We start from the raw sequence: 21,910 nt of genomic DNA on the forward strand, positions 1-21,910 counted from the left end.
CTAAGCGAGTTACCGTTTTTAGGCATCTCTAGGTTCATAGGGCCGAGAAGCTAGGGAGTTGCTGTGTCAGGTCATAAAACCCGGTCTTTCTAAGTTTTTGCTGGACACTACAAATGGTGCACGCCTCCGTACTTATATTACTGTCGATGGCTATCAACAAGACCCCGAATGGTGCAGTAGAACTCATCCCAGATGCACACGCCACTAGAGGAGGGATATAAAAATGGTGCAACCTCTCAAAGAAAATATGCTGATGAAGACCTTCGGCACATCGTCCCAGACATCAGTCAATCTGTGCTCCGGCGTCAATCTCGCCCATCAAACCACCCATTAGCTGCTGCAGTCATTCCTAGCAAGCAGGATGGTCCAAATCTTGTTGCGTCTGCGGCCGTAAAGGTTCATAAACGAGTACACATACTCAGCATCGCCCTCTTCAAGACTGACTGACGACCTCGATGCTCGTCCCGACATGAATAGCGGGTCTGTTGGGTAATGTCCCGCTTGCCTTTCTCTTTTCAGGAGTCCTTAACTTTCTCTCGCCCTCATCTGGCATTCTCAGTTCCAGCGGTGTGACATGATTGTTGTTGAGGTCTACAGAGTCATACCGATTGTGCCGACACAAGTTTTCGGCCTCGTCCTGCAACATGGAAGCATCAACTTTCAGACTGAAGTCCATGAGATAGCAGAACGTGATCTCCAACCGACCGAGCTCGCCCTCAGAGACACCTCCAACCTTGCTGAAACGGGCATGGGGCCAGCAAAGATCCTCGAGTGCTTTCATAGCCACCCGAAGGCAAGCCAGAAGCAACCGATGGACATTTCGTGGTGTGACCGGAACGAGACGGTCTCTTACCGCCAGACGGGTAATATAGACTGATGAGGCCAAATAGACTGCGGTCGACATCGGACAGTACTTGTGCATGCGCATGAGGTACTCTTCGGTTGAGATGGGCGGAGGACGTTTCGAGTAGAACTTCCGTGCCAAAGCACCATGCTGAATATAGACTGGTTGGGCATGAGCCCCAATATCTGCCGCCGACGTAGGCTCATGAGCATGCGCTTCAGGCGAACCGATGGGTGTCTTAACAAATACTACCCCGTCAATGTGCTCATGCTGTTTCTGACCGAACGATGGGAACCCAATGTTTTCTTTCTTTGGCGTGACCGTATCTGCAGTGGTAGACTCGCGTAGCTTGGAAACGCCTGGATTTGGCGAAGGACCGCGACTGCGTGCTGGTGGTGTAGGCGGGACATCGCCTGTGAGTTTGACGAGTGTGTCAATGCTGCGGCAGAGCATTTTCAGAGCTGCCACGGCCTCGAGTTGGAAGACGTCGACATTGTCAGGCGTGATTTCCTCGAGACCTTCCAGAGACGGGCTTTTGATCGAAGGAAAGATTCCTTTGTCACTTGCGGGCTCCGGACGAGCAGGCAGCTTCGGCTCTGAGTGGGTACATGCTTCCTTCTCTTGTCCTTGTCCTTGTCGCTCAGACTCCCCCATAGTGTGTTATACGTGCAGTCTTGCTATTCAGCCTACTTCGACCATGAGCGCAGGGACAGCCGTGAAGGTATTTCGAGGTGGTCGTGGCTGGCAGCCCAACTGCTGCCACATGGTCAGGCTCGCACGCGTCAAGGCTTCGCGAAGGGTCGTCTTCGTCCAGAGGCAGTCGATGGTCGTATGAGGTGTGACGCGTCTCAACAGCAATGACACAGAGAATGGAAGGCCTCTAGAAGGCTGTCAGAAATACCTGGAGGTTGCTTTGACAGATATGATGGGAAGACTGACGTCGAGCGAGGGGTACAAGGTCAGTTTGGTGAATGCACTGCAAAGCGGGATGAGTTCAGCTTTTGACTTTTGGCTAACTGCAACAACCACGGACGGATGAGGGAAGCACAGAGCATCGATCGGGGAATGGGTGAGCGAGTATTGGACAGGCCTGCTATCAATTGAACAGTGCACGGTGAATATATTGGAAGATCAAAACGATGGCCATGGCAGGTATATTTGATTCCATCGACTCACAACTTCTACTGGCCTTGAGGATCGAAGCCGCACCATTGAAAAAGAAAAAAGGTCGACAAGTCACGCGCTGCTCATAAGTTCCATTATATCCTGGGGACCCATCTAATTATTGGTCTCGACCTCGACTTTCAGGTCCTTTGCGACCAACCGGGGACACTTGCTTACTGGTACACCCAACTAATCATTGTGCCTCGCTCAGGTCCCTCAACCCTTGGGATTGACCCACGCCAGCCTTGAACTATTAGTCTTGGACTATTGTGTTCGTCTCGGATGAGCGGATTGGAGACGCGCTGATCCGGCTCCATCCTGATCAATGTCGCAGATCCTGTTGACGAGATGCTGATCACGAACTCCTATCTCGATACCTTCGCGACATCTCACATTATGACCGACTGAGTTGTCGAACGCTGCAAAGTCAGGGATATCAATGCTACCCCGAAGGACCAAGATGCACGTCCGAACTTCACTCGTTGAAGAATTGTTTCTACCCCTCAATCTTCAGTGCCCTAACTTGCAGCGGTGCCCGAGTACGAGACCTCGCCAGGTGGGCTTCCAATTGATCATGCCTCTCGTGGCCAAGGTATTGGAACTGAGGTCTCGTCTTCATATTCTTGCATGTAGCTGAATCTACCCCTCTGTTCAACAAGGCGTACACACCAATGGCTGACACCACAGTCAGCCAGCCTTGGTGATTCCAAGCCCTTACAAGAGGTGAGCTGAGAGCAGGTGTAACCACAAGAATGTTTCCCCGAGGCTCGCACTTCAAACACACACCCTCCATTGCCTTTTTTTTCTACTTACCCTCTGCTGTCAATTGAAGTTACTGACTAGGTATCATCTTATCGTTACTTTGACACACTGCTAGGCGAGTCGCCAACAACATGTCCCGTCCAGCGGCTGAGTTCAAACGCCTCATCGTTCTCTGCGATGGTACATGGCAAAACATTCTTTCAGGCAACAAGTTCGCCTATCCTACAAACGTAGCACGCTTGTCAAGAGCCATCGCCCCAGTCGCCGTCATCAAAGATAAAGAAGGCAAGGAGAAAGAGGTCGAGCAAATCATCTTCTATCAGCCCGGCGTCGGTACAGGAACCAACGACAAACTCCAAGGCGGGGCATATGGTGCTGGACTCTCAGCCAACATTCGAGCTGCATACGGCTTCCTAGCTCACAACTACGACCCAAACCCTGGCGACGAGATCTTTTTCTTCGGCTTCTCACGCGGTGCATATACAGCTCGGTCCATTGCCGGACTCGTCACCAAACTCGGTCTCCTAACCAAACGTGGAATGGACTACTTCCCCGAAGTCTATGATCAATACTATAAAGATCCCACCACTAAACCGGACTTCGAATTCACTCCGGAGCTCTTGCAAAAGATCGGCACCCAAGTCAATGAGAAGGCAAAAGAAGCCATCAAGATCGTCGGCGTGTTCGACACAGTCGGCTTCCATGCCGAAGGATCCATGGGCGAGAAGATCGAGTTGCACAATGTCGAACTCTCCCCACGAGTCGGCCATGCATATCACGCACTGTCGCTCGACGAACGTCGCATCCCCTACAAGCCCACTCTCTGGCAATGGCCCCAGGCATACAAAGCAGGCAAGGACAAACTCCAGGAGATCAAGCAAGTATGGTTCAGTGGTGTCCACTCTGATGTCGGAGGTGGCCACTATGATCCAGCATGCTCGGACGTCAGTCTAGCATGGATGCTCGCTCAATGCAATAAGGGCAAGAAACTGGCGTTTACGGACGAAGATCCGTATGACCCAGACGATAAGGATGAGTACTACCTCCTGCCAGACCGGATGAAGCCCAACCCGAGCAAGAAATGGACGCGTATCGCCCAACAACCCACCGCTGACCCTCACGAATCAATTACAGACAAGATCACGGGCATTGTCGACCAAATGTTAGAGCAAGATCGTGAGGCGTTGACTATGGAGAGGACGTTTGAGCGGATCCACCGGTCGATTCGAGATCGGAATCTGGATAGGTGGTCTTGTCCTCTCCTCGATGGGAAGAGGCACGAGACGTATTGGGGACTGAAGGTCGCTAGCGAGCATGGAAAGGTGCTTATGGAAGCAGAACCGGATGAGGAGGCGGATCAGATTGAGGATAAGTACATTGGCCGAATTCGTGCTGCACCGGGCTCGAAGGACGGCGACTTGGTGGCCAAGTTGTGATGGGTGTCAGGCATATTGAAATGATGGGGTTTGGACTTCGAGGAGACATCGATACGTTCGAACATGTGATACTACTCCTTATCTTAGTATTGAACTCATCATGTACCGCAAAAGGTATGGCGGCTTGTATATATGCGCATTGTACTGTGCAAAAGATCTTGGGTTGTTGGTCAGCTGGAGACTGCCAGTCAGGCTGGGACCGAGGGGTCAGCGCGCAAAGGGCCGGCCCCAAAGTCCCTGCAAGCAAACTGCAATAGGCATGGCGGGGTTCAGCCGCAGCGGCACCAAAAGCCTCGTGTAACCACCGCCATGCATTTCACAGCCAATGGCTTGGAATCTAATGGTTGCGAGGCGGCGGCTATGCTCAGGAGGTCCAGCCAGGGTGCTCGTACAGATGCCTTTTGGTCAATCCCGTTCAAACTTCGTAAGGATGTTTCTTTCACACCCTCCTATGGGCGGGCCACAAAATCTGACCAGGAAGTCAATGAACAATGGCTAGCAACACTGGACAGAACGATGACCAGTTGTTCGACCTTGACATAGAAACCTCATTCCACGACTGTGCGGAAAGGCTGAAATCACCAAACACAAACAACTTTGCTGTACGCTTCAATTCAGCCGGAGCAAAATGTGCCGTCGATGTCAGCCAGGAAAAGGCTCTCGAATGGCTCAACGACGAACGCGCTAAGAATGAAGTTGTATGGTTGAACTTCTGGGCCTCGCCCTCGCAGAAGGCTACGATTGCAGCGGTTGCTAAGAAGTATGGCATCTCTCAAAGACTGGCCGGGCTGCTTTGCCCTGTAAGCACGAGGTCTCCGTCACCAAGGGACCCCGTTTCGACGAGCAAGGAAAGCCCGACAACCGCGCAAGGTGCAATAACTGATGCCCATTTGTCAGACATCGAGAAGGGAGTATCTGCCACATCTAGCCAGACTATGCAGTCCGGTCCCAAACCGCCGGGACTGCAGGACATCAATTTCAGCGACGTCGTTCGCGATCTCTGGCATTTCTGCTCCGTTGATTTTGGCGACCGGTACATCTACGTCGGCTACAACGCTCTCTTCTCTTTACCCGGTGGTGAGAGCAAAGCTGATAATAACACCCACAAACCTGACGGCGTGCGCATCTGGACCTCTTTGCTGATTTGTGATGACGGGACGGTAATATCGGTCTTTCAGAGGCCCCTCAGACCCGAAGCACATGAAGTTGCGAGACGGAACGTGCTCAATGTATTCGGGCATGTGTCTTCGCTGCATGATAAAGAAGATGCGCAAACCGCCTTGATGAAGGTTAGCGTCCGATCTCATGAACACTCGGAAACGTCTGGAAATGGCTTTTCAGAGACAGAAGGCGCGAGTCTTCTGTTCTATTATCTGTTCGACGACTGGTGGTCAACGTATATGCTGATCGCACGGAAAGTACATCCTTACCGAGACACGCTTGAGACTCTGAGACAGAGCATGTTCGAGGCGGCCAATCTCGAGCTGATCAAGCAGGTGCACAACGTCGGACGACAATTGACCGTGCTCAAACTCATGTATCAAAGCTACGAGCTGATTGTGTCAAGACTGCTCTACCGCCAACGATCGCCCAGGCAATCGGACTTCGGGACTCTGGCAACAGTGGATCAAGGACGGTATCATAGTGTTGCTGGTGGCGACCACGCGTCAAGCACACCTGCCACTCACCTGCAGATGCCGCAGAGTGAGCCCATGTATTCTGATGAAGGATCTGGGTCGAGCGTCAAGTTGAGCTTGTCCGCGGTGGTTCGGTTTGAAAGATTGCTCGATCGGATCAAATTGTATGCATTGACCGAGATCGAGGAGTGCTTGAAGGAGAAGGAGTCGCTTGTGTTCATGGTGATTCACGCCCCTTTGCACATTCAGGTTCGTTCATGCTAACATGGTTTCAGAACTTCAACTTGGTAACGCTCAAGGAGTCGCAAGCTGTGGAACGGCTGACTCGCACGACGATTTTGTTGGCCAAGGCGACCATCCTGTTTCTCCCAGTCAGCCTGATGACAGCGTACTTCTCGATCCAGCTCCCAAATTCACATTATAGTCTCAACAGCCTCAAGACGTACTGGCTGTGTTTCATGGTTGTCGCAATCTTGTCTATCGGGTTTCTGTTCATGTTTGGGATCACCACGCATACTGTCGAGGGTAAGACGATTTACAGGTCGTTTACCAGAATGGTGTTGGATTTCTTTAGCTTTAGAAGAAAACGGAAGACTCATTGAGCAAAATTTCCATCACGAGGTGATTGTCGACTTTGACCAGGGCATCATCTCCCGTTTGGTGCTGTCCCATTGGTACACGCCACCTTCACCAACATTGTACCGGTAATAGTTCTCTGTGCCGGCAGGTATCATGGCTCGACGGAATGTGATGTTTATTCGACCTTTGTCGGCTTCGCCACCCTTGCGTTTCGGAATGCTGTGCAGCCAGTTGGACTGGGTAGGACCACGCATCAGGACCATGTCACCGCTGGCGAGGGGGAGTTTGATGTCTCGAGTTTCCAGTTTTGGTTCGTCTTCTTTGGTCGGTTTGTGCTTCATGAGAAAGTCTCGTTTGGCTCCTAATGTGAAAGAGGCAATGGCTGGGTCGGGGCCGAGGAAACGCTCGTCGTCACTGTGAAAAGAGATGCTATCGCTTCCGGAGGCATAGTAGTTCACCAGGCAGAAGTTGTATTTGGTGTTTGTATTGGCTTCGGTGACGCGGCGAAGAAGGTCCAGGCATTCAGGGATAGGGCGAGGCTTGCATTTATATTTGTCTTTTCGGACAGGTTTGGTCGGAGATGTGGCTTCGACTATTTGATTGTTATCTGCGAAGAAACTTGTCTCGTCGAGGCCGAAGACCGTGGTGAAACGCGGAGTATTGATGATAGTTTCCTTGCCAAACCGCTTGATGGTGTATTTGACACGGTAAAAGAAGAGCTCAGAGCGAAGGAAGTTGAAGAGATCTTGCGAGATGGAGCGCGGGACGAAGGGTTGGAAGTACAAGAGGTCGAGATGTGGCTGGTCTTTGATCTCCTTGCCTTGAGTCGTCACGAGGAGTTCAACTTCTGAGGATATGTGCTCGGGTAGATGTGGAACTGGCCAGGAGTATGTTGGATGGGTGGTGGCGACTGTACTGTTGAGGGTCGTTGTGGTTGATTGTGGTTCGACTCGTGCTCTCTTCGCCGCAGTAGGTGTGAGCGAGAAAAAGGCATCGAGCGTACGCTTCGCCATCGATGCGATGCTGTGGATGTGCTGGTATTGAGGATGTTGGTGAGTTGACGTTGAATACTCACATTGAGTGTCCGGTGCCTGCCTCATGTACTTTTGATAGACGGTATAAGTATTGACGTCAGTAGGTAGGTACTTAAGTTAAACTTAACGCGTCTGTGCGCGTCGAGAGCATGCCTGAGTGATTTCGCGCCCAAGCTCAGAAAATGGGCCCTTTGTTATTGGTAGACTTAGCCCTGAAAAGGTTTGCACAGAGGCTAAGTTAGGGTCGCTAGGCCGAAAATCGAATCATTTACTGTAGGCTGGGGATCAGCCTCGTTCTCCTTAGAGCATGGTAACTTAAAGCGGCGACAGGAGTGCTTTACTTGACCATAGATTCTTCTACAGCCTTGCGATATTTTCCACATGCATCAACAACATCCTCGTTTTTTCCTTGTGTGAGCGGTTTGCTTTTATACCTTCTTTTGATCGCATGGCAGCTCTTGTTCGATCTTTCTTAACACGACTTCAGAACTTGTCAATCCTTCAAACCCCTACCATTTCGAGGACAATAAAAATGAATTCCGCCGACTTACCAGAACTTTTTCAGCCTCCTGTCAGTAGGTCGATGAAGACTCTGGATAAATCTTTTTTCCGCAAAGTTATACCATTAGCTGCTGCCAGTGTGTCCGATATGAAGCAAATCACCAATGTGCGAAAAGAGCTTGAGAAGTCCAGTGATATGCTCAAAATCAACCCTATCAAGCCACTGCGAGAAGACGAGACCATGCCTGGTGCAAAGTGTTTCCTGCTAACTCCGGGGGTTGCTGCAAATGAGCCAAAGACATGGTCACCGACTATCTCAAGATTAGTGGAACTCAAAATAGCCAAATTGAGACCATACGATTTGACTTTGACTTATGATGATTGGACAATGCATAACATACTGGAAGCCATTCTACCTGAAATCCCAGATGATGAGAAAGAGACACCAGCGGGTTTCGCACAGGTGGGCCATGTTGCTCATGTCAACTTGCGCACCCCGTACCTACCGTACAAGTATTTGATCGGTCAGGTTCTACTCGACAAGAACCCCAACGTTACCACAGTGATCAACAAGACTTTTGATGTTGGCACCGAGTCCGTTTTCCGAACTTTTCCTTATGAAGTGCTTGCCGGACCAGATGACCTTGACGTGGTAGTCCACGAGTCAGGTTGTGAGTTCAGATTCAACTTTGGCAAAGTCTATTGGAACTCTCGCCTTGGAACCGAGCATGCACGCCTGTTCGAGTCATTCAGAGAGGGCGAGGCGGTATGCGATGTTATGGCCGGAGTCGGTCCATTCGCTATACCTGCCGGCAAACGCAAGGTCTTTGTCTGGGCCAACGACCTCAACCCCGACTCATATGACGCTCTACAAGACGCCATTGTACGCAATAAAGTAAGCGATTTCGTGATAGCTTCGTGCGATGATGGCCGGAACTTTGTCCGCACAGCAACAACAAAACTATCACAAAATCCACGAAAGGTCGTGCTCAAATCCAGGGTCAAAATCTCACGGAAAGCGAGCGAAGATGAGAAGAGGGCTTTCCAAGAAGCGGCCAAGAACGAAGAAAGGACATTGGACGAGCCGACGGCATTCTCTCATTATGTTATGAACCTGCCGGCAAGCGCTATTGAATTTCTGGACGCTTTCAAGGGCGTCTACTATGGACGAGAGGCAGACTTCGAGCCACATACTCGACAAAAGCTACCTTTCGTCCATCTCTATCTGTTCCAAGCCAAGCTCGATAATGAGCAAGCCGAGTACGAGGACACCTGCAAGCGAATATCAGAACATATTGGTGCTGAAATCAGGCTGGATGATCCGCAGCTTGATATGCAGATTCGATATGTCCGGCTTGTTGCTCCGAAGAAGAAGATGTTCTGCGCCAGCTTCCGGCTGCCAGCAAGTGTTGCATTCGCGCAGCCCTGAAATGATGACCCTTGCCATCCGATCTATGGATTGGCATTGTGTCGACACTCTGCCGCCGTGAGCACGGCACATCACGACGCAGCACGATATACCCCGCCACCCGTTGTATCTCGGGTCATCGTTTCGATATATCTCCTCTCGCTCCCGCCGCCTCTCTTCACGTTCTTCGCGCCGTCGCTCTCTGTAAGCTTCGGGGCTCGACATGATGATGCCTCGATCCCGATGCGGCTCGTGACGGTCGGTATTATATGATTGACCGTTCCTGTCGATCTATACCGGCATCGTGAGGACAGAATATATGTACTAAGATGGGTTCCGCGAAGGCAAAGAGGCAGTCAGTGATTGGGACTCTTGATATTTTGAGGGTATGACTAGGCCGCAGGTTTTCGTGGAGGTCAAAGCCTCCTTTTGTACCGGAAATCCAGGAATGCTGTTTGCAACGCCGTCACGCAACCAGTCTGACCATACAAACACAGAAGACGACTAGGAAAGATCACCAAGCACACATGCACCGCATCTGGACATCACCACAATGGTCCGTCCTCGTCGAATGAGCTTCAAATGCTTCCAGGCCCTAGACATCATATCAAGCGACCATGGCACCGTGTACTGTCCCGCCACAGATTCCCTTGCCACGACTCACTATCTTCATTCGTCATCACCCTAGACCTCCCAAGCTCTCCAGCCTGAACCTGGATACATCTGAACACCGGCCTCCAATCATAACCATTACATGACAGTACAGCACCGACAGGTCTTATCATCAGCTGGATCACGATAATTAGGATCATCCTCATCGAGTCGCCAAATTGGGTCGTACGACCGTCGAAGGTACGCAGATCCAGATGCTCCTCGAGCAGGTGCGTCAGTTTCTGGATGTGCATCCGCAGTGCGTGTCGGAGTTGGTCCCATGGGGCCGGTTGTTCGTTCGTTTTGAGGAGGATTGTCCTGCGGCGATACAGGTGGCTGTTCTGACATAGTGGGGGACTGTTCGATTTGTGCAAGGTCTGGAAAGTGTTGTTGTTTTGACTGTTGCCGCTTGATACGCTGCGATGTTGCTCGCCCTGAAAATCCAGATTAGGATCTTGGCTAAGTTCAGTGTCTGCGAATTTGCAGGAAAAGGATGGTCCAGAGGAGGGAGACGAACGCTATGTATTGCAGATGGCAAACAAGGTGACACTCAAAAACAGGGTACTGTTTGCTTCACAAACTTGTCAGATCGTATCGCACGCTTCGGCTATATTCACAGCTCAATGCTCGGCTTGACAACGGCTACCTAAGGCAAGATCAACAAATGAGCCTGAACCTTTGTCACTTGTGCATACCATGTATCTGATTGACGTTCCTTGTTTATATCACTTCGTCGGATGTCGGGGCGTGATGAGTAGCCCGTTGATAGCCATATAGTTGTTTCACCACGCCCAATGTGTAGTGACCCATGAAGCTACTTGCTGTCTGCTCTTCGTTGCGCTGCAACCGGCGTCTCCAAAGCCTGTCGTCTTATAGACGAAACCCTCCCCGATCCTAATGAAGCACGGTTTCACTCGTCTCCAGTGCTCATCAAGAGTCCAAGGGCCATGGTTAGGTCGGTTGGTTGACATCTCACCACGACCGTGGATCGTGTGATCCACAGCCAAACTCGGTCTGGTTCCCGCCCAGGCCTTGATCCTGGCTGCCATCGTAAATGCCTTCGGTTCGTGCGGGTTCGAGCCTTCGTGAGAGGGTCACCGGTCCAGGCGATGATACGCTTCTGCCGTCAATCTCAGCCTGGGAGCGGCTTCGGCCGCGGTCGGGTACACGTCCGCGATCCTGCGTCAGTGACCTGCTCCGTTCGGAACACTGGTCGTTTTGCTCCTGGCGAGATGGTCTCGGAGAGTAAGACCTTGAGCGCGGTGGAATACCCTGCCTATCCTGCTGAGGCGATCGAGACACCTTTGCCAGAACAGGTGACGAGGGTTTTCGACCTGGCTTGACAACGAAAGACTTCGATCGAACTTGAAGTTTTGGCGTATCTGGGTGCCATGGGACTTGAAATTTCGCCCGCATTGACCGGTCGCGAGTGTTCTGGTATGTCTTGACTGGGACGGTCATTGAAAGTTTCGCAGTCATTATGACTTTCTGATGGATGGTAGTCAGTATCGTGGCGCTTGAGACGTGTGGAGGGTATCTCTCACTATGTACTCCGGAGACGACATTGGGGCAGGATGGTACGGGTCGTGGAAGTTCTGTCGGTAGTCTCTGGGGATTGTTTTGTTCGGATAGATTATCTTGATGGTGGTTGCATTGGGCAATGGCGGACTGGATTTGTGAACGAGTTTGACAAGAATTCCTGTGGCGCAAAGGGCTTTATAAACCAGCCGAAAGAGTGATCGTTAGGGGGTCTTATCAAACAGACTTGGTGACATCTCATAGCGGATGACTTATGAGCAAATTGGACGGACGGGCGTGAAGTGGGCAGCTCATGGTGATGGCGGAATATATGGTCGTGAGATGGCAGGTTCCACTTGCTGTGCAGGGTGAGATAAAACACACGTAGGTGACGAAGATCGAACAAGAGTTTGGACATGTAGATTCTCTTCAAGCATCATGCTTCATACCTCCCACTCGTTGAGGCAGTATTAATCTGTGTCTATGCTCCTGTGCAATGGAGCAGAACTTCATCCCCCCCACAGCCTCGTTCGACCGGCGCATAATCTTCATATCGAACGTGGTTAAGCTTGAGTAGCCTCTCCTCCTGGGGCAGCCACAACCTTTTGCGTAAGTGCATCAATTTCGCTGTGCTGCGTGTAGATGGTAGCCGCTTTCGTATGGTCCGACTGTTTGATGGAGCGGGAACTCTAAGGGAACGGTAAGTCGTAGTGGACATCCATTCGCCATCAATCTTCAAAGCGTGCAGATTTGGACGTCCCGGCTACCAGACTCGGCGCAATGGCGTCGCAGACCATTTGTGATCGCATACTATCCGTTGTTGGCAAACCATACCTTCGCGTAAAGAATCCCACTGTCGTACCGACCTTTCGCGGAGCGTGTATTGCCGATGGCTTCAAGTCGTGTAGAGAAAGCAATGCTGCTTGTCCCTAGTTCCTGAATACCAACGCCTCACAGCTGAGCCTGCCTCTTCAGTCTTTGCAGCTGACTGCAAATGCCCTCCAGTGCTTCCTCCGTCACGATGCCATCTTCAACCTTCTTCTCCAGACTTGGTATCAAGGCCTTGGCTTCATCCGCACATGTCGGGACCAGACTACCCAGCTGACTTTTTTCGAAGCGCTCCAGATTCTCGCCCGAGGAGCTGATAATCCCTTCTACCTGCTGCGCTTCGGCCAGCTCTTTGAAAACGGCGAATATTTCTAGGTAGTCGCGCGTCTTGGCTGTGGTCTCTGTCTCTTCGTAACCTCCGCCCCTGGCCGCTCGAGTTGCCAGCGTCTTTTGTAGGACAATTCGCGCTTCGGAGAGGTTCAGGGTGGCTTCGTCTTGAAATTCGCCTAGTTTGAGCGTTGCGCCGGCTTCGAGGTCGGAGGTCGCGACTGGGGCAACACGAGAGGGAGCCGCGTGAGGCATCGTGCAGAAAGAGCCCGGGACAAGGTTGTGGTCAAAGTATGGGTGTGATGGAAAAGTCGACCTGGTGTCTGCAGTTGTTGGACTTTGAAGTCAACATCAAAAGTCCCACCAAATTTAGCGCAGCCTTGGCGGATAATCGATGAGCCGGACAAGATAGATTAAACAGCCCAACTCTCAACCATATTTATTCTCCTCCACTCACCTTCTTCAGGTTCAACATGACTTTGACTTCATTGCGCATTGGTATAGTTATCAAGCAGACGAAAGACAACCATTCACGCCTTGAGATCCACGCCAGCCATTGTCAGAACTCCCTCTTGTGCTCCATTAAGCTGCATCAGGAATCGCAATCTGACTCGTCCTCCTCGCCAACATGACCGTAGCACCATGATCGAAACTCCATTTCCTTCTCCGTGCATTCGCCAGACGATACTTCCTCGGCGTAACGCCCATGACTTCCAGGATGGCCGACGCCACATGCCCAGCAAATAACTCATCATTGATGTGCATCGGATGTTTTTCAATCTCAATCTTCGACCCTTCCAATCCCTCCTCAATGCTTTCAAACAAGGCATTGTCAGCATCGGGATCGTGAAATGGCTGATCTGGAGCATCAATTGCACTGATACCACCTTGCGGCAACAGAACTCGAATCGACTCCGGGTTCACGGCATGAGTAGCCAACTTCGACGCTATAAATCCGCCAATCTTATTATTCTCCTCTGGCGTGGTGCGCATCAAGGTCACCGCTGGGTTATGCTCCACCAGTTTTCGATCCTTGTACTTTTCAGGTACAGTATCTTTTGGGCCGAAGTTGACCATATCACAGGCTCCGACGGAGACAATCATAGGTATGCCCAACTTTGCAGCGACTTCGAGGCGATCTGGACCAGCCGCCAAAACGCCACCGAAGAGTTCATCTGCGATCTCCGTGGTAGTCAGGTCGATGACAGCGTCAATTTGACCTTCGGCGATCAGTCTTTCCATCGCTCGTCCACCTGCACCAGTGGCATGGAAGACGTATATTTCATAATCTGAGACGTCATGCGGTGTGGACGTCAGGATTCTGCGGACTTGATCGACGCAGGGTGTTGTGTTTCCAAACATGGTGATTGCAATGCGTTTGCCTTTCATTCCTGCTGCAGACGGATCGACCAGAGACTTTGCATATGATACTGTCATTGCGGAGATTGCGGCGGCAGCGTTGGACAAAATTCTTTGGAGGATTGAATTGACACCGGCAATGTCCACAACACTGTACATCATTGTGATGTCTGTCTCTTCGACATAGTGCTTTACATCTCCGCTGGCCATCGTCGACACCATCAGCTTTGGAAAACCGACGGGACAGGCTCCTCGCATAAAAGCTGTGGCGATCGACGAGCCACTACTGCCACCTGCAGATACGATTCCCTGGATCTGAGCCTTGGTGACAAGGTCTTTGACAATAGGAAGACATGTCTGGATAGCTTTCTCGATGTAGTCTCCTCGTGAGAGTGATTTCAAGCTCGAGGCTTGTTCTTGTAAAGGTGATAGAATCTCATCTGATGGGATTTCGTGCGTTGACTTGGCTGGTGTGTGACTTACATCGAGGACCTTGGTCTGGCAAGTTCCTTGAGCGAGGATCTGCTTCCGCAGGTAGAGTATCTCATCGAGCTTGGTGTCGGTGGTGCCGACGATGAGAACAGTAGGTTTCGGCATGGTCGATCAATGTTGTGCCGGGTGAACACAGAGATTGATGCAGTCGTAAATACTTCCAACAGCATCTCATACAAGGTTTTGAGCTCACATGAGGTTCAAGGCAACGCGTAAAGCAAGTCATTTCTGTGGTTGGTATTTCGCTTGCCCCTCTTTTTCGATGCTCGTATAGACCTCTCCCCCCGCAGTACGCGAAAGGATCCCGGTCTCCACGTACACCAAATGACGTGTGGGGAGCGACATGCATGTGTCCTACAGTCGCATATCATTTTGATACCTTCTTAAAATCCCGATAAGAAATCTTGCTCGCCTGCTTCGCCCACACCACAGGAGTCCTTCAACATGGCACCACCATCCTCCAGATCAGAAGTCTTATCGCACCTCCAAGAGCTCGTCAAGAATGGAAAGCCAATCGTTGGGGCAGGAGCCGGAACAGGCTTATCAGCCAAGTTCATCGAGGCTGGCGGTGCAGATTTGATCATCATCTACAACTCAGGTCGATTTCGTATGGCCGGACGAGGGTCATTAGCAGGTCTCATGCCATACGGCGACGCTAACGCCGTGGTAGTCGACATGGCAAGGGAAGTTCTTCCCATAGTCAACAAGACGGGTGTCCTCGCAGGAGTTTGCGGAACAGACCCATTTCGACTAATGCCAAAGTTTCTCGAGCAACTGAAAGATATGGGCTTTTGCGGCGTCCAGAACTTCCCCACAGTCGGGCTCATTGACGGCACTTTCAGAGAAAATCTGGAAGAAACAGGGATGGGATACGACAAGGAGGTAGAAATGATCGCCGAGGCGCACAAGATGGATCTCCTCACAACTCCTTACGTGTTCAATGTCGACGAAGCTGAAAGGATGACCAAGGCCGGGGCGGATTGCTTGGTGGCTCATATGGGTCTTACGACGTCGGGCAGTATTGGAGCAAAGACTGGCAAAACACTTGATGACTGTGTCAAGCTGATACAGGACATAAGAGATGCTGCAGTCAAGATCAATCCTGACATTATCATTCTTGCTCATGGTGGCCCGATCGCAGAGCCAAAGGATGCCAGCTATGTTCTCAATCACACAAAGGGCGTCCATGGGTTTTTTGGAGCCAGCAGTATGGAGCGTTTACCAGTCGAAATTGCTATAACGAACACAACCAAGGAGTTCAAGGATTTGAAGCTTGCTCAGCCATGACAAGCCGACCAGGTTTCGCGATCCTTCATTGAGGCCACCGGAAAAGAGCCTTAATCCGGCGCCAGCATGATCGACTCGGAACCTCAGCCTACTCCATCCACTTCACTTTCAACCGATTTTCACCCGTTGGCGGAGATTGTGGCTCAAGCATGGCACACGGTGGTCTTGTGAATGTCACGAGTCACCGCACTTCGTCGCAAGGGCACTCACAGCGCTGAAGAAGGTGCAATGCGCGGGTGGGGAATCTTCACTGAACCCAGGCTGACGATGTTCCGGTCCAGGCTAAGATCCGGTGTCATTCGATGAGAATGAAGAGGGAACGGACGGCTCTTCTTTGAGGGCCGCTGAGACGACGGCGTAACCACAGCACCGCTATCGGACTCTCCCTGTGGTTGTTCTGGTTGCTGGTACAAGTGCTGCAAGCCATTGAAGTAGTCTTGAGTGGAAGAGATCCGAACGCTCAAACAATGTAGAGGCTCTCGAAAACATGTCCCATGCCTCGCAAACACTCTGGAGGTTGTCGTATCGGATTGTCACCAATCATATCGAGGACTGGCCTTCCATGAGACCCTTGATGAAGCACTCACCCACAAATGTGAGAAGCTCTTCGCCTGCTTTGAATTTTCAAACGTGATGTGAAGCACCGGTAAGGTCGAGTGCTCTGAGCGGTCCTTCGAGAGGTCGATATATGCGAGTACGACGTAAAACGTGAAGCGTTCTGCCACCTTTCAGCACCCAGATCTCGTCACCCGCCAGGGCTTCTCCAGGACAAAGGCCCAGCAAGCCTCGACCATGGTTCTCTCTGTAGTCGTATAAAATAGCCGTCTGTCCCGTAGTGTCAAGCATACTTTGTCTGCTTCATCAGCAAACATGCGCTGCATAACCTTGACACGGTTACGGAGCGTTACACCAACTTGCAGCAACGCTCACAACACTCCTACAGTCCCCAACAACTGTATGACTCAGTACATTTGACCCAGATGTGTTGTTCAAGGGGCACTCCTCCTGACCGGCCTCAATGATCCATGTTGGGACAACTGCGCCGTTCATACCAAGTCGTAGAGAACTTTCTCCCACGTAGCCAACGAATATACCTTCAACGCAAGGAGGGTTTTGGTCAAAGGTCGTGGGGACCGTAATATGATCCAACATAGTATCTTGCCGAGCGTACCTATCTATAGGTAGTCGAAACCCTTCCACAGCCTTGTGTATCAGCTAAGTGCAGCCTCGTTCAAGTACCGCCGGCTACTCTTCGGCTGCACTTTGTCTATGACATCGTCTTATTGGAATGTTTCTCGACATACTGACGGGAGCAGCAATGCACCACTATTAAGTTCACTCCTTCGCTTTTCGCCCTCGCTGCTTCCTCGTTTCACGCCATGCTCTGCATATGTCCAAACCGCTTATGCGCATTCCCTACACGGGACCCCTACCACCACCTCTCATCATCCCGTCGTCCGCAGCTTCAATACAGGGTGCCATCGCCGCACTCACTCACTTCTTGACCTCCTCCGTTTCTTCCACGCCTCCCGTCCACCACCATGCCTCGGCCACTTCATCACAGACCACAAGGTCGGAAAAAACCGTCTTGTTAACAGGAGCCGGCATCAGCGTCGCCTCCGGGCTCGCCGACTACCGTGGCCAAAATGGCACATACACACAAAACAAGAGCTACCGTCCAGTCTACTACCACGAATTCGTAGCGAGCCACGAATCCCGCAAACGATATTGGGCTCGCTCTTTCCTGGGTTGGCGCGGTTTGCACCGCTCAAAGCCCAATGCAACTCACTACGCCATCCGCGATCTCGGGCAGCTAGGTCTGGTCGACAACGTAGTTACGCAGAACGTCGACTCGTTCCATTCCCTCGCTCACCCGCAATTGCAGACCGTCGAACTCCACGGGTTTCTACGCGCCCTGGTCTGCTTGAGCTGTCGCAACTTGATGGATCGAGACGCCTTCCAGTCACGTCTTGCGGAACTGAACCCAGCGTGGGCGACATTCCTTCAAGAGCTGCTCCAGTCAGGAGCATTGGACACAGAGAATCCCGTCGAGCGACGTAAGCTAGGTTTCAGGACCAACCCGGACGGCGATGCCGACGTGCCGGGCGCCCCGTACACCACGTTCAGATACCCCGCGTGCCCAAGCTGCCTGAAGCGTCCACCCATATTGAGCGACGGATCAAAGGGACATGTGGACGTTGACAAGGACGGCGCCTGGCTACCAAACACAAGCACAAATGGCGTGGGTATACTGAAACCCAATGTGATCATGTTCGGCGAATCGATTCCCGCCTGCGTCAAGGCTGAAGCTGAAGCCGCCATCGACGGAGCGTCCAAGATCCTCGTGATTGGAAGCTCGTTAGCGACGTACTCCGCATGGCGGCTCGTGAAGCGTGCCCATGAACAGGGCATGGGCATTGGGATCTTGAATATGGGTGGGGTCAGGAAAGAAGAGACTTTCTTTGGGGACTACCAAAACCACGGTGGTGACGATGGCTTGTCGGCTCTTAGGCGGGCTATCGTACGGGCAAGTTTGCCTTCGGAAGAGATCCTGCCTGCTGTGGTCGAGCAGCTTCGTCAGGCGAGAGGGGTCATAGCGTAGATCATGAAGGCAATGTTGTCACTATTCACGATTTATGGGAGTTGCATTGTGCATATAGCGAATTGTAGATATTGTATATAAGTTGCATTCTGACCGAAGTTTGTGCGAAGCGCGGAACGTCCATTCTTGATATCTTGTCCTTCGCTACCATGATTGAAGTGAGGAGTGGCCCTGATATGCAGTCACTACCTCTATATCCAGTGAAGTTGGACGCTCTGACGTATCAGCCAAGAAGGCCCTCGCAGTGTTATAGCTTATGTCAAAACCCAGGTTTTCCCACCATCTCTTGCTCTCGCCAACAAGTATCACACCTTAGGCAACAACATCCTCTGGCCACCCTTAGGCGGCGTCGAACCCGCCGATGCAGCAGCCGCATTCCGACTAGCTATAGTCTGATTGACAAACGTCATCTTTCTCTGGTTCTCAGCTGGCGAACTCGTATTCGTCCTTGCCGCATTCGCAGCGGCAAACTGCGGCGCTGGCGACTCGGATCCACCTGCACTTGCGATGCCGTCTCTCGATCCAGCGCGAGATCTCGGTCGGCCCGGCGCCGCTTGATGCTGAAACGGCTGTTGAGGTGGTTGGAATATGAACTGCTGAGGAGCAACACCAGCTAGCGACAAAGCACTAGCAAGACCGGAGCGACCATTTGTATGTCGAAACACCGAGTATCGCGGTTTCGGCGGCGCTGGGGCGATGGCTTGCCCTGGTCCGCCGGAGGCCGAACTCGAGACTGGTCGTGTCGCGATCCTATCGGTGGAGTCGGGAGTTGATGTTAGTAGCGTACTGTTACTAGCCGGGATTGGCAGCGGTACAGGTGAAGCCGTAGTAGTAGTGGTAGTTGTGGTCGGAGGATCGCCATTGAGAATGTTCTTGAAACGAAGACTTGACGCTCTTGATGCTGGACGGTTGAATAACCCGAATGGGCCCATGAAGAATGGCTCCCTTGTCGCTGAGGCGGGTGCCGATGCTATTGCAGGGGTTGGAGCAGAGACTGGCGCCGGCGGAGGAGGTGGTGGAGGGGGAGGTGCAAGTGTCTGTGGCACATGTCTGTATGGCCGTTCTTGACGTTGTTGGGCGGCCCATTCCGAGACATCGGCAAGTGCTGACAGAGCATAAGAGCTCCTTGAATCCACAAAACTGTCAGCAGTAGTAGGTCTCTTCTGGCTCTCTTTGATATTGTCGAGCTCCTTGATAGCTTCGGTAGTAAGAGCGCCAAGATTGAGTGATTTCAGGCGTTCTTGCTCTTCCCGCCACTCATTATCTCGTTCCTCCATTTGTTTGAGCAGAGGTGCGATGACCTCTTCATTGAGGACCTGCTGCCGTGCTCGTTCATCATATGACGTGAGTTGAAGCTTGAAAGATTTCTCATCCATGATCTTGCGAGAGACGTAGCCACGAGGCTGAGTGTCTGGCTCGGGAAGCTCATGATAGCGTGGAAACCCGTCGACATCAGAACCGGATTCGGTGTGAGTGTCGTCATGGGCTGCACGATATGCCCGTTCAAAGAGGATGATGTCTCCTTCTGCACCGGAAAGATGTTCCTTGTGTGCTTCTTCGAGACGAGTCTGTGCTATGTTAGATCAGCCTTCAACAGGCAATAAGCAAACTTACCTTGAACTGTTGTTGGATGACTTCTTTTTCCCTCTTCATCCGTTGTATTTCTTGATCGACTTGTAATCGATATCGGGTTCGTACCATTTCCTGGATATCTTCCAATGTTGTCTCAAGGCCCTCTCTAACTGTATCGTATTCGGGCACATGGGTGTGTGCTTTGGGTTTTCTGGCAATTTTGGAGAGGCCTTTAGTGGCCAATTGGTCCAGGATATCAGCCTGTTGAGCTCCTACGATGGCAAAGAACCTCTTAAGCTCATGTTGCCTCGTTTTAAGCATGGAGATCTCGACACGTTCGTCCTGTGTCAGTGGACGCCTTCGATTTGGTGGCTCCGGGCTGTCACCGCCTCGGCCTGCCCTGCCTTTCTGCTTACCCTTCTTGGGCCCGCCGCCGTTTGTGTGACCACCTCCGCGAGCACGGCCACCGCCCTTTGCAGGCCTTCTGGGAGAAGGAGAGCCGGAGGTACCATCGTGTGATGCTGGATGCGATCGAGTAGAGCGGTCGTTGGCTTTTGTAGTCAGGTCGGCGGTGTTTTGTCGCTGCTCCATCGGGTCAATATTGAGCTTCTCCACGATGGGGGTAGGTGATTCTTCCTTGATGATGGGTTCATCGGGTGAGGGTCGCTTAACGTTTGGGACATTCTTCGGTTGGTCTAGATCTGTTTGCGACAGCTTCCGCTTTTGTGGTCTTGTGGGTGTTGGGGAGGTTCCTAGTGATGATGGTGAAGCAATAGCTGACGTCGTTGAGCTCTCTTCTGTAGACTTGACTGAGTCTGGAGTGGCTTTCTGTGCACTGCTCCTTGTTTTCATGTGGAAGACAGTGGCTGGTTGTCCAGGTGATCTTCTGCGAGACATTTTGCTGCTGGTTATTAGTAAAATGCTTTCCAAAGACACCGACGGGCATGAGGCATGATCAAATTGACCGTGTGTAATTAAAGGGCCTTTTGCAAACGTGATGTGACGTCCATCACAAGACAGCAGCTGATGCATTGAATGCCAAGCATAACGACAAGGGAGAAACAGCCGAAAGATAGATATGATGGATGGTCAGATTTACATACGGTTGATGGTGGTAGTAGTGAGATCGTCTCTGTTCAGAGCCTGAAGAACACTGCTTGATTGTTTGGGGAGCGTTAAGGCTTCGCCTAGAAGCAGTAGATCGAGTACCTGAAGGATGTATGCGTAATACTGTACAAGGTGCCGATTGAGGCTGCGCTGCTTGCTTCGATGGATGCTGTAATACATTGGATAGATGCTGCATCCAAAGAGGACCAATGATCCGGGATATCCAAGCTGAAGAGGGTGTTGTTGAAGTTTCAGGATAGAGATGGAAGCATTCGGTAGGTGAGGTATCTGGGGATGACGACGATTTGGGCGAACAATGGGAAATGGGAAATCCTTTGTTGCTTTCCCAACCTGACAAAGGAGTGGGCGGGTGAAGATCCATAATGAATGGATTCGTAGCAAAGGTGAATGAGACAATTAATGAATGTGTGTGGTGTCCTCAATAAGGCCGGTTGCTGAATACTGCTGACCTTTTTCGGGAAAGTCAGAAGCATTTTGCTTGGTGTTCTAAGCCGCAAGCCAGCAGAACCAGCAAAGCCCGGCAGCAGGGCAGCCAGCACTCTGCAGTCACTCTAATCCAGCCCTTGATCCGCCGCAAGCCCTTGCCGCTTTTCCCTGCTCACTATACTAAAGAAGGCAAAGTCGCGGCAAGGCCCGTAGGCAGTCCGATGGCAAGATGCGCGGCCAATCACATCAAGTCAAATACAACCATCTACTTACTTACGGATCCGAGGTTGATGGTGCATACCTATAGACAGCAAGAAGCCCATGTTGTTTAAAAATTATTACTCTTCTGGTTTGA

At 51.5% G+C, this 21,910-nt stretch overlaps 10 protein-coding genes across 10 annotated transcripts; 5 read left to right on the forward strand and 5 right to left on the reverse strand.

The window, feature by feature from the left end:
* Positions 1-433: 433 nt before the first annotated feature.
* On the reverse strand, positions 434-1,498 carry EDD37DRAFT_606177 (cyclin-domain-containing protein; the record flags this gene model as incomplete). Its single annotated transcript, XM_062814865.1, has 1 exon — positions 434-1,498. The coding sequence occupies one exon, from the start codon at positions 1,496-1,498 to the stop codon at positions 434-436; it is 1,065 nt and encodes a 354-aa protein (XP_062673244.1).
* Positions 1,499-2,773: 1,275 nt separating this feature from the next.
* Positions 2,774-4,452, forward strand: EDD37DRAFT_259442 (uncharacterized protein). Its single transcript, XM_062810796.1, has one exon. It carries the CDS (start codon positions 2,902-2,904, stop codon positions 4,204-4,206), a length of 1,305 nt encoding a protein of 434 aa, XP_062673245.1. The 5' UTR covers positions 2,774-2,901; the 3' UTR covers positions 4,207-4,452.
* A 423-nt stretch (positions 4,453-4,875) lies between these two features.
* EDD37DRAFT_259469 (uncharacterized protein) lies at positions 4,876-6,861 on the forward strand. Its single transcript, XM_062810797.1, has 3 exons — positions 4,876-5,006; positions 5,104-6,065; positions 6,119-6,861. Exons 2-3 carry the CDS (start codon positions 5,142-5,144, stop codon positions 6,443-6,445), a joined length of 1,251 nt encoding a protein of 416 aa, XP_062673246.1. The 5' UTR covers positions 4,876-5,006; positions 5,104-5,141; the 3' UTR covers positions 6,446-6,861.
* Positions 6,057-7,671, reverse strand: EDD37DRAFT_622105 (uncharacterized protein). Its single transcript, XM_062816037.1, has 2 exons — positions 6,261-7,671; positions 6,057-6,202 (listed from the first exon to the last, which is right to left on the reverse strand). Exon 1 carries the CDS (start codon positions 7,520-7,522, stop codon positions 6,458-6,460), a length of 1,065 nt encoding a protein of 354 aa, XP_062673247.1. The 5' UTR covers positions 7,523-7,671; the 3' UTR covers positions 6,057-6,202; positions 6,261-6,457.
* Positions 7,672-7,754: 83 nt separating this feature from the next.
* EDD37DRAFT_259638 (Met-10+ like-protein-domain-containing protein) lies at positions 7,755-9,676 on the forward strand. The gene has a single exon (XM_062810798.1). It carries the CDS (start codon positions 7,905-7,907, stop codon positions 9,384-9,386), a length of 1,482 nt encoding a protein of 493 aa, XP_062673248.1. The 5' UTR covers positions 7,755-7,904; the 3' UTR covers positions 9,387-9,676.
* Positions 9,677-12,340: 2,664 nt separating this feature from the next.
* On the reverse strand, positions 12,341-13,052 carry EDD37DRAFT_259669 (DNA-directed RNA polymerase II subunit D). Its single transcript, XM_062810799.1, has 2 exons — positions 12,401-13,052; positions 12,341-12,344 (listed from the first exon to the last, which is right to left on the reverse strand). The coding sequence occupies exon 1, from the start codon at positions 12,942-12,944 to the stop codon at positions 12,486-12,488; it is 459 nt and encodes a 152-aa protein (XP_062673249.1). The 5' UTR covers positions 12,945-13,052; the 3' UTR covers positions 12,341-12,344; positions 12,401-12,485.
* On the reverse strand, positions 13,023-14,762 carry EDD37DRAFT_622111 (uncharacterized protein). Its single transcript, XM_062816038.1, has one exon. The coding sequence runs from the start codon at positions 14,643-14,645 to the stop codon at positions 13,272-13,274; it is 1,374 nt and encodes a 457-aa protein (XP_062673250.1). The 5' UTR covers positions 14,646-14,762; the 3' UTR covers positions 13,023-13,271.
* A 147-nt stretch (positions 14,763-14,909) lies between these two features.
* Positions 14,910-16,274, forward strand: EDD37DRAFT_259691 (TIM-barrel-protein domain-containing protein). The gene has a single exon (XM_062810800.1). It carries the CDS (start codon positions 14,985-14,987, stop codon positions 15,825-15,827), a length of 843 nt encoding a protein of 280 aa, XP_062673251.1. The 5' UTR covers positions 14,910-14,984; the 3' UTR covers positions 15,828-16,274.
* Positions 16,275-17,135: 861 nt separating this feature from the next.
* Positions 17,136-18,539, forward strand: EDD37DRAFT_622114 (NAD-dependent deacetylase sirtuin 4). Its single transcript, XM_062816039.1, has one exon. It carries the CDS (start codon positions 17,218-17,220, stop codon positions 18,427-18,429), a length of 1,212 nt encoding a protein of 403 aa, XP_062673252.1. The 5' UTR covers positions 17,136-17,217; the 3' UTR covers positions 18,430-18,539.
* EDD37DRAFT_622115 (uncharacterized protein) lies at positions 18,540-21,621 on the reverse strand. The gene is made up of 3 exons (XM_062816040.1): positions 21,105-21,621; positions 20,044-20,902; positions 18,540-19,997 (listed from the first exon to the last, which is right to left on the reverse strand). The coding sequence occupies exons 1-3, from the start codon at positions 21,488-21,490 to the stop codon at positions 18,735-18,737; spliced, it is 2,508 nt and encodes an 835-aa protein (XP_062673253.1). The 5' UTR covers positions 21,491-21,621; the 3' UTR covers positions 18,540-18,734.
* Positions 21,622-21,910: the final 289 nt, after the last annotated feature.

This window comes from Exophiala viscosa (genome assembly GCF_022695815.1).
Source record: "Exophiala viscosa unplaced genomic scaffold EDD37scaffold_2, whole genome shotgun sequence".
In the NCBI taxonomy this organism is placed as follows: domain Eukaryota; kingdom Fungi; phylum Ascomycota; class Eurotiomycetes; order Chaetothyriales; family Herpotrichiellaceae; genus Exophiala; species Exophiala viscosa.